The following is a 10,498-nucleotide window of genomic DNA, read 5'->3' on the forward strand; positions in this document are numbered from 1 at the left end:
GAAAAAAAGAATAAAGGAAAAAAAGAATAAAGGAAAAAAAATAATGAAAGCTCCTCAGCTTTCTGAATAAATTGCAGCTTAAAAAACCCCACAAACTCTGAGGAGAGCCAGTTCCCACCACGTGTGCTCAGTCCCCACCCTGCAAGCCTAGGCGGCCCCTTAAAAGTAAGGGCAAGGAAGGGAGGAACAGTCAGTGCTGCYCCGCGGAACAGGCAGGAACCAGCCCCGACCCCGCGAGCACGGAACCCGGGACACAGAGACAAGGGCAGCGGCTGGTCAGGGTGTTTATTGACAGTTATTGGGTGGATGACGGCGCGATAGTGCAAACCACTGTGCAAGGGGGAGAACGGGCTCCCTCTGCAGCTTTCACATTTAATTCATTACACAGGAGACAGGGAATAAAGAATAAATAAATAAAAAGAGGGTCAGTGCGTCTAGCAGGCGGCGATGGGCTCTGGCCAGGTCTCCGCTCCCTCGGTGCCCTGTGCGGCTCCCTGAGCCAGGCCCTCATCGGGAGCAGGGGTCCCTCCATTCCCAACCCCGGCCTCAGACCCTGGCAAACCCAGCACTTCCCTCAGCCACGTCCCGCAMCTTCCCGTGCACAAACGGCAGGAGACACCAGGTGCTCACAAGCAACACGGGGGAGCTTCCCAGAGTGCTTCTTTGGGAGCAGCATTCCAGGTTACACTCATGTGATTCTGCTACCTTGTAAATTTGGGTGCCCCTTTTCCCACCTTTGCACAATCCTTCCCCTAAAAGCTTCTAGGAAGCAATCAGAAGTGAGCAGCTACTTTTTTCACCCCTGCACCCGATACAGATTTGATGCACCTTAGTATTTCTAGTGTTTAAGAATCAGCATCGGAAGAGTTTTATTTGCCCAGTAATAAGCCACCAGCTGGGTTTCCCAGGGAAGCTGCATTATATCCTAAACCAAAGGTGCTTTGTCCTCACAAACATTTCACTGGAAGAAAAACAGAAACAAAACAAAATATCCCCCCAAAAAACACCACAACCCACCAAATGCGCTCAAACACGAATAAAACAGTTACCAGTCTCATGGCTAAACTGACCTGTGTCTGAGCACCCTCGTGGTGTCAGCAGTGGTAATTAATGCCTACCTCTTGCCTTTCAAATATGTAGTGGTATTCTGCTGTACTGGAGAGTTCAGAACCACCTGGAGACGAATTAAAGCATGGGGCAGACACGGGAAATGTTAGAAACACCGGATTAAGGTCACGCGCATCTGTATTGTGCCCTCTTGGAGTGTCATTCTTAGTGCAAGACCCATCCATACTTACAAGATGTTCAAACTGTGCCACTTGTCAACAAAAAAAAAAATCCAATTATTGATCACACATAAGTATACATTTGCAACAGGGAATAATACATTACAGAAAGAACAAAAAAAAAATACATAAGATCTTAGTTACATAAAGCAATATAATTTGTATATAAACTGATAAATACTGGCTCCATGGTTCACGAATTCCATATACTAGTTATCTGCACATTAGTTGCTAATATCTATTACTAGAAGAAGTTCCAGCTTCTGCTCTCTTGGGGTGGTCAATTCATTTCTGAGACTAGTGAGCTTGTTCGCTCGGGGGGGATGAGAACTGCTCTCTGCAAGGAGACCAAGTTCCACGGGAAAACTTCATTTTGTTGCCTGCCAGATAATGAGTCCTAAGATTAGAGAAGCCACAGCAAGGCCAAGAATCAGGATACAGATCTTCTTACGGGATTTCTTCTATTGAAAGAAGAAGAAAAAAAAAAGGCATTGACACGAGGAACAGATGACAAACAGRTAAGTAAGTTTACCAGCTAATGTTACCAACTTCAGTTGATGAGTGCACTTAGAACCCTTCCTTATTTAGGAGAYGTGAAAGAGCACCGACTATACTGCCTGAACATTCTTTAAGCTACGTGGTCGTACAGATGGTTGTTTTCCATTTTGGCACAGTAGTAGAGATGCACTTCAGTAAAAATGTGAGAAATTTTGCTTCTCTCAAGGGAAATACAAATTTCACCCAAATTGGCTACAAAAAGAGAGCTTTTGTGTGTCTGTTTACCCGAAGTTCGTTATCTTCTTAGCTGCTACGCTTACAAAATGAGTACAACATGAGAAATTGTTCCTGTTTAACTGTTCTGCTACCTCCTGACAAAGCTCAACACAAACTTGGAGCACACCCACATGAAGGAGCAAACTAACAGCACATCCTCTGCATTAGAAGCCCAATTTCAATTCTGTGTTGCACTTGAGTGCTTTTATTCCTTACAGCACAGCTTGGGTGAGTGTCAAATTGTACAAACCGTTTTTAAGAACTTGTTTGGTGTGCTGCAGTTCTCACTAAGTGTTATGTCTGTACCATATTGCATAAATGTACGTTGACATTCACGTATAGAGAATTTACCTGATAATATGCAGCTCTCTGCAACTGCTCACTGGCTCGTTCCACATGGACTTCCGCACTTTCCACGTTTGCCTCTATGCTATCTACAGAAAAATAAGAGAACTCGTGCTAAGAGATTTCTAAGCATCCATGTTAAAAAAAAAAAAAAAAACAGATATGAGATATATAAGCATTTTTATACCAAACATTTGAAAAATCCATCAGAATACACAATTGAGCTAAACAAACTTTTATTATCAACATGCACTTACCAATCATATCTCCTTGGTCATGAATCATCATGGCTAAATCCTTAAATATCTGATTGACATCCAGAATGTCTGCCTGAAGACAAGAGTTTGACAAGTTCAATAACCACTGCTCACAGGTTTGCTCAATCTCATCTTTAGTCTCTCTTACAGCCTAACAGCTAGCGTTATTCCTCCACCGAGGTGACTCTTGCCTCCGGGTACGGAGCTGAGGTTCAGCACAGGAGCCTATGCTCTTCCTGCTGCTTGGTGTTTCTGCACAGGAGTCATCAGCACAGAATGGAAGTGAAATGAACATTTTCCCGGGAATTGCTCCTACCCAAGCAATCCTGATGGATTGTGACCCTCTGATGGATCACCAAACAACCCTGAATGAAAACGCACCCAGTCTTCCTCCAAAGGAGTAGGGAGGCAGATCTGGCCATCAAGCCTCTATACAAGAAGCTTCTCGCCCCTCCTCAGATTTCCTCAGACCCTCTCATTAGTCATCACCGTGCAACATCTTTAGCTTAGCTGCTAGCAGCGTTAACAGTGTCTCCTGTTCACCTCTAATTGCCTGATTGCTGTTTCTCTCTCTTTAATAAGTTCAAGGTCCTGTTCAGTTATTGCCACATCATCTTCCTGAGACTGCATTTGATTCCAGTCTTCACCACTAGAAAGAGAAAGAAAAAAAAAAACAGTCCATTTCTCTGAGGGTAGATCTATTCACACCAATTTTATACCATCTGGTATTGCAACTTTATACGAAGATTAGACTAATTAGTGGCAACAGTTGCAATCACAACAAATGAAAAACAAGGACACATCAGAAAAGCCAGGCCTTGTGCAYAAACGTATTCTAACGACTCAGTAAGGAAGCTGAAAAACAGCTCATGCATAAGATGCTCYAAGACAGAATCGTTCCTGTAGCACTACAGGAGAAACCTTACTAGAAAACGCTAAAAACACCCAGGAAAATAATGTTGTAYGCAGTTATTTTGCATTGTATATTACGACTACCGTAATAATTCCGTTTCAAAGCTTTTGGCTTTGCATTGAGCTAATGAAGCATGGCCTGGGTYACACCAACATATGTTGCCGCAATGATTTTAGTTATACCTAGTAAGAGAGATTATGTGCCCCTTGAGAGTGCAAGTCCATGTTACCTGTCAAACGAGACCAGCTGCTCTTCTCTGAAGCGCTCATCAGCCTGGAAGAGGAAAAMAAATTGTTGTTAAACTCGCAGACTGCCAGCAGAACTGGCAAAGGCAACAGCATCCTGAAGACGAAGGAGGATGCTGCGCAGAGTTCTTTGAGAACGTCACCGTCACTTCAGTTCTTCATTTACACATCCTGCAAATCAGAAGCAATTGCAAGCTAGAAGAGCTGGGCTGTTTACTCAGTTGACATTGATTGTCACTTCCTTTCTCCAACTGCAAGAGAAAAGTTGACTTCTTAAATGAAGCATAATCCCTAGAAGCATAATCTAAGTGAGAACTGCATTCCTTCGTGGAAGTTAAGGATACGTATTTAAGGCAAAACCCAAAGCACAGGGAGAGAAATGTTGTCACTGGCTTTTTACTATGAATTGTTGGTAGCCACTGGTCACAACAGACTAGGAAGAAACTCTGCATGTACACTAGGGACACTAGCAGGACAGGAACTGTAAGAAAATAATATTACAAAAAAAAAAAAAAAAAAAAAAAAGAGAGACTTCAGCTTTANAAAAAAAAAAAAAAAAAAAAGAGAGAGAGACTTCAGCTTTAGTTCTAAGTATGGTAGAACTCCACCTGGCTCCTAAATTTTACAGCCCATGTTCTTGGACATCTGTCCAAGAACAGCTCACAATGTTTAACCATTAGCTGTAGTTTGATGTCCCCTCTCCCTTCGCCCACAATCTGCGACTACCAGGACTCTCTCACCTGTAACCCAAACTTGCAGCACCCAGAAATGAGTGCCCAGTACTCACAGAATGGGCAACGTTAACATTAATGCACCCAGCCCCCCTCTGCATCCAGTAACGGTTCAGTAGAAAGCTGCAAAATTGGTAGGGGAGTACAAGATCTGAGGAGACTCGTAACTCCCATGGCTACGGAATTCCCATAAATACTCACAGAGATACGGGAGGCAGCTCTCGCCCTCGCCACCGTCTCTTTCTCCTTCTCTGAAACTCGCCTCTGTACTGCTTGGAAGTTATTTAAGGCCGCAGAGAAGTCGCTCATTAAACGTTCCTTCTGAAGCCTCTGCTGGCGCTAACGGATTAAAACAAAAACAAGCCTTCAGATATTCCCATTTGTGCTAAYAGAACTGTTCAGACCCTCCCTCAAAAACAATCACAAATCCTCCAARTAACTCCCCAAAATCCATCTCACATCCATAAGATCTCCTGATTTCGGCATTCTGGGGGATTGGAGGGAATAAACCCACCAAATTTCCACTATTTATCCCAAGCGCTCAGTGCCTTGTGCATCACCTGGAAGGTGATGTGGAAGGCTACTCAGCAAGAGGTAAAGCCATAATCATGGCCTAATTACATTTATTCCAATACGAGCAAGAAGAATCGACTTTTTTTCCCTCCTCCAGCTAATAAATCCGAGGCAAACAGAAGCTACTTGGCACGACCACACCCGATACTAACATGGAGCTTGCTCTATGTTCTTACCCTGACACACTGCCTTACATGATCAGACTCTGTATGAACAAGATTATTTTTCAGAAGTGGACTCAGAAACACAGAATTGCCTACTTAGCTCTTCTCAAACATTTAGGGCTTCCGATTCTTAGGCAAGTAAATTTTATATCCCCTTTGCTATGGGCAGAGGTTAAGCTGCTTTCCCAAAGCGACAGAAGCAGCCAGGTTATCGTTTGAATGAGTCTTTCCACTTCTGCAACAGCTTATTCTCCATCGTGAAAGGCTCCTGTCCCTCCAGCTGTGCCAATTCACACTTTATGATGCTGAGCTCTGAGCTAGATCCATGAAATGAGTTAAAGGAAACCTCAAACGCTCGCAGAGGGGTTCTGCATACAGACCTGCTCAGAAGCTGATAGAGGAAGCGGCAGAGATCCCAGCTCCTTTAGGTATTCATTGGTCCCTTTAGCCAGCTGGTTGGCAGAATGCTGTAGCTGTTGTCTACAATAAACGTTCAGAGAGGGTTACCCAAGGCTCGCCCAAAGCAGCCTCCAAGAAACTCAGTTTTCACAACAATGAGGGGTACCAACATCACATTCACCTTTTAGGATTTTTGTTTTTCCCCCTCCAATGTCCAGAAAAGGAAAAAATAATAGCACACAAGACAGTTTTATGCCACAGTTCTTTAGTTTTTATCATCAGTTTGACAGGGTTTGATCTTAAAAGGAGATCTAAAGTATTTCTGTACTCCCCGTCAATTGGTATTTGGTGATTAAAAGATTTCTATAGCACAAGACAGAAACTAARGCAAAGCCAACTTTATTCAGTGAACATGCTCACTTGACAGCTTCTGACTGCATTGTCAGCTTTAGATTTAACAAAATGGAAAAACTAAGTACAAAAACTAAGGGACAAAATACTAATGCAAGAACTAAGATTTGGGTATTTAATGGGTGCAAAGTACTTGAAAGCAATTCAGTCTAGTAGATGTGCAAATCCGAATATTCTGGATATCCCACGACAGGAGTCCATCTGTAGTATGCGAGCTGAATACACCGCCTATACCACACCACCTTACACCCCCTATTATCAATTTCTACAGCAACTTGAGTGCCACCACTTTTCCCTTAAAGAAGGTGACCATGTCTCTATAACGAAATTAACTGGAAAGACATCCATTTAGCTGTCAGTAACCTCTTCTTTAATCTACCAGTTAAMCCCAGCTCAAGTAACTGAATAGCTCCAACAAACCCACTCCTTTCCCTCCCGCTTAAGTGTCGATCACATCCTCCAAATGTAAGTTATGAGCCATTCCAAATGAGCCATTATACAAAACACCAGGACAATGAATGACAGACTTACAAGTTTCCTTTTAGTTTTCCTGAAATTATTCTCTTTATATGTTTCTATTTATGCCGTACAAGTACTTATAAGATACACAGGCAGGCTGCCCATTTGGCCTGCATTCGGACTCTGCAGTTTAAGTAGCTTCTATATCACATCCCAGGGGCACGCTCTTGCCCGAGGTCACGCTTGGCAACTTGGCTGCCATACAAAATTGCTATTCTAACACCCAAATCCTTCTGTATTAAACAAGTAATTAAACAAGTATTAAACAAGTACCTTTTTCGATCAGATAGGGGCCTTCCCTGCTGTTTTCCCTTTTCCTCCTACGTCAAGGCCAAGCGTCCTGTGAGACACAAGGCCAAGTGTCCAGTAGGGCACTCATTCCCTCATTCTCCAAACCACAYGTAAAGCTACTAAATAAGACTAGTCTTCAGAATACAGATAACATATGCACGATGCACTCCCCTTCTTTCTTTTATTTTTGTAATCTGCACTGTTTCCAATCATTCCTGTCAAGCGGATTTTAATGGCTTTTCCAAAGGTCTGCAAAAACACCTTAACACCTCCAGAAAACTACTTCACTCATCTACTCATTCAGCTTTGCAGGCCTGTATTAAACTTCTCCAGTAAAGCATCTCCTCAAAATGAGCGATGCATTTTCTCTCGGAACAGCCTGGGAGATAAAAGACACSCCAAGAAAGGTGTTGGCTCAGCTCATACTTACAGATTTTCCTGCAGCTCGCTGGAATCCTGCTTGGTTCCCAGCTGGCTCATCAAGTTCTTTATCTGAGCGGCTGAAGATAAAGAGATCATAGGGTAAGASAGCAGGACAGGGACTTCTCGTAGCTCCCCATGAGGAAGGATTTCTCCAAATCATTCTGCTCCTCTCTGGCCTGCCTCACCACACTTTATGCTTTGAATTTGGAGCAAAGCGGCATTTTAGAACCACCCCATTTAGCCCTGCTAGCGCTTACTGGAGTGAAGGGTTTCAAGTGAGAAAGAGAGAGGGGTTTTGAGACATTCACGTCCTGAAAACAAGCCTCTGTGGCTATAACTTCCATATCCCTCCTCCTTAGCAAAGGAAGCAAAGACTTGTTGCAATAAAAACTAGCAAAGACTYGCTGCAATACTGAGATGAACCTACTGTGTCCGGAACAGATCCTAAGGAGCAAATACCCATAGTGATGCTTCAGGGCGGACATCACATTGAACTTCTGTCCCAGCCAGCAGAGACGCTGCAGCCCCTTCCCTTTCCTAGGCTTCTCAGCAGCAAAACCAAGGGGGATAAACCCGSCTTTGCCTGCCCTGCCCACGGGGAGGGACGGAGCTTCCCGAGGGGAGGCCGCGAGGGCGGCAGCGCCCGCCTCGCCTGCCGCTTGCTTCCCGGGAAGGGAGGAGGGAGCGCCGAGGGCGCCAGGCTCTGCTTCCCGGCTAGGCCTCGCCGGGGCCGCTCACAGAGCGCGGAGCAGCCCGAGCAGCGCGGGGGAAGGCAGCTGCTCCCGCCCCGGTAGCGCCGGGAGGCCGCGCCGCACTCACTGTACTGCGTGATGCGCTGCACGTTGGCGCTGCATGTCTGGATGATGGCGGCGAAGTCCCGCGGCGCGCGGGGCAGCGGCAGCTCCAGCGGCCCGTACGACATGGCCGGGCCGGGGCGGCGGGCGCGACACCGCCCGCCAGCGCCAGCGCCGCCGCCTCTGCGCCTGCGCGCCCGCCGCCTCTGCGCGGCGCATGCGCGCTCACGGCGGGGGGGGGGGCGGCTGGGCGCCATGGCAACGCGCCGTTCCCCCGGTCGCTCGCTCCTCCCGCCGCCGCGGCGGGGGCCGCCTCGGTCCCGTTCCGCGTTGCGGGACAGCAGAGCGGTTTACACTGACTCGCCAGTTATCCTGTTGCTTCCAGATCACAAGTCTGAATCATGCTGAGGTTTAAAATGAATGGGATTTTTTTTTTTCTGTTTTAATTTTAGAATCATGGAATCATTGTGGTTGGAAAAGACCTTTCAGATCATCARTCATCAAGATTCAGATCATCATAAGCCCTTCAACACCATAACCTGCTAACCCATGTTCCTGAGTGTCACATTTACGCRTTCCTTGAGCACTGCCGAGGACGGTGACCCCACCACTACCCGGGCAGCCTGTTCCAACGCTTAAGTGCTCTTTCCTGTAGACATTTTTCCTCATATCCAACGGGAACCTCCACCAGCGCAACCTGAGGCCATTTCGTCTTGTCCTATCAGCATTTATCCTGGAGAAGAGCCTGACCCCGTCTCCCTACAACCTCCTTCCGGGTAGTTGTAGGAGCGATGARGTCTCCACGGAGCCTCCTCTTCTCCACGCTAACAACTGCGGCCGCTCRTAAGCTCTGGGCCGCAGCCCCTTCCCCAGTTCCATGGGAGCCACTCCAGCWCCTCCATGTCCTGCCTGTAGCGAGGGGCCCAAAGCTGAGCTCAGTGTTGGAGGGGCGGCCTCCCCAGGGCCGAGCGCCGGGGCCGGTCGCTCGCCCGGCCCTGCTGGACCTCAGCGAGGCTCTTGACGGCACCAACCTGGGTTGAGTGACTATAAACCCAAAGGGCTGTGCTGCTGTCCAGAGGGATCCAGACACGCTGGGCAGTTGGGCAGAGACCTCATGAGGTTCAACAAAGGAGAAGCGCAGGGTCCTCCCTTGGAGAGGAACGAGCCCGTGCCCCAGCTGAGACAGGAACCCCAACCCCATGACCATGAGCCAGGAACGTGCCCCTGTGGCCAAGAAGACCTGTGGTGTCCTGGGGTGCGTTGAATGTTGCCAGCAGGTCGAGGGAGGTGATCCTGACCCTGGTGAGGCCACGTGTGGAGCACTGAGTCCAGTTCTGGTGCCCTCGCACAAGAGGAACATGGAGCTGGCAGGGGGTGCAGCGCAGGGCTGGTTAAGAGCTGAACGAGGYCCTGGACGTGCTCCAGCAGCTCCCCTTTGAGGGAGGCTGAGTGATCCACACTGGCTTGCCTCGGAGGAGAGATCTCTGAGACGGGGGTTTAGCACCATGTACGAATATCTCATGGGGGAGGTGTCAAGAGGACAAGGGCAGATTCTGCAGTGGTGCCCGGTGACAGGACAACAGCCACGAACTGCAGCACAAGAAGTTCCACCTGAATGYGAGGGAAACCCAATCTTGTGCRTGTGACAGAGCATCGGCGAGAYGGCCGTGGAGCAGGAGCAGGGGGAGAGCRGCAGCAGCGCCCGCGGCCCGGCCGGCGCCGGGGCGCTGGTGAGCGAGGGCAGCCCCACASGAGCTCTCGGGCCCGCGGCCAGGGCGCCCTCCAGCACCCGCCGTCCRCATCCCTGCCCTCCMCGGYGGCTCTCCGGCCTCTCTCACACCTTCTCCTTCCCACTCGTCCCCCAAGGTCGAGGACAGCCTCGATGGGGGGGCTCCCCAGCGCTGAGGTGCCTCCTCAGCAGGAAGAGGAGCCCGAGATGGGTGAGCGCCGAGTGGCCCAGGCGGCAGGGACGGGGCTGGCAGGACGGAGCTGCCGGGGCCCTCACTCCATCTCTCCTCTCCCCATCTTGCTCCCGGGGCCGTGACGCAGAGGAGCTTCTCGCCGCAGAGCCCAGCCCCTGGAGCCCAGCTGCGACGAGGTGGTCGAGGCGGCCACCCGCTACATGTGCAAATACGTGCGGGACCTGGTGGCCTACACCGAGCTGACCATGGCTTGGGGTAGGCGGCCGGGGCAGGGCGAGGGCTGGAGTCCAGCGGGAGCGGCACCGGCACGGGGGGCTCTTGAGGAAGGAGGGGCTGCACGAGCAGGGCCCACGTCCGAGCCCTGCGGTGTCCTGGGGGGCTGTGTCAGGGGCGCCCCAACCAGCAGGGCCCTCCTGGGGTTCAGCTCTCTTTCCACCGCCGCCCTTTTCCT

At 48.9% G+C, this 10,498-nt stretch overlaps 2 protein-coding genes across 2 annotated transcripts in view; one reads left to right on the plus strand and one right to left on the minus strand.

The window, feature by feature from the left end:
* Positions 1-541: 541 nt before the first annotated feature.
* STX12 (syntaxin 12) lies at positions 542-8,271 on the minus strand. The gene is made up of 9 exons (XM_026044648.1): positions 8,151-8,271; positions 7,339-7,408; positions 5,669-5,768; positions 4,753-4,890; positions 3,805-3,848; positions 3,206-3,311; positions 2,663-2,735; positions 2,412-2,494; positions 542-1,747 (listed from the first exon to the last, which is right to left on the minus strand). The coding sequence occupies exons 1-9, from the start codon at positions 8,251-8,253 to the stop codon at positions 1,655-1,657; spliced, it is 810 nt and encodes a 269-aa protein (XP_025900433.1). The 5' UTR covers positions 8,254-8,271; the 3' UTR covers positions 542-1,654.
* Positions 8,272-9,324: 1,053 nt separating this feature from the next.
* GMEB1 (glucocorticoid modulatory element binding protein 1) overlaps positions 9,325-10,498 on the plus strand; it is a 10,878-nt gene continuing 9,704 nt past the window's right edge. Inside the window, exons 1-2 of the mRNA XM_026044660.1 lie at positions 9,325-9,380; positions 10,193-10,302. Coding sequence (XP_025900445.1) covers positions 9,325-9,380; positions 10,193-10,302 — 166 coding nt within the window. The remainder of the gene's footprint in view (positions 9,381-10,192; positions 10,303-10,498) is intronic.

This window comes from Nothoprocta perdicaria, unplaced genomic scaffold, assembly GCF_003342845.1.
Source record: "Nothoprocta perdicaria isolate Ctin4 unplaced genomic scaffold, notPer1 scaffold_375, whole genome shotgun sequence".
In the NCBI taxonomy this organism is placed as follows: domain Eukaryota; kingdom Metazoa; phylum Chordata; class Aves; order Tinamiformes; family Tinamidae; genus Nothoprocta; species Nothoprocta perdicaria.

What these genes read in the sequence shown, in the direction of transcription:
- STX12 (XM_026044648.1), bottom strand. Translation starts at nt 8,253, where the DNA reads ATGTCGTACGGGCCGCTGGAGCTGCCGCTGCCCCGCGCGCCGCGGGAC. An exon ending in GAGCTGCCTCCCGTATCTCT is followed by an intron (nt 3,849 to 4,752) that starts GTGAGTATTTAT and finishes TTCCTCTTCCAG; the next exon opens with GCTGATGAGCGCTTCAGAGA. An exon ending in TGACCAAGGAGATATGATTG is followed by an intron (nt 2,495 to 2,662) that starts GTAAGTGCATGT and finishes ATTTTTCTGTAG; the next exon opens with ATAGCATAGAGGCAAACGTG.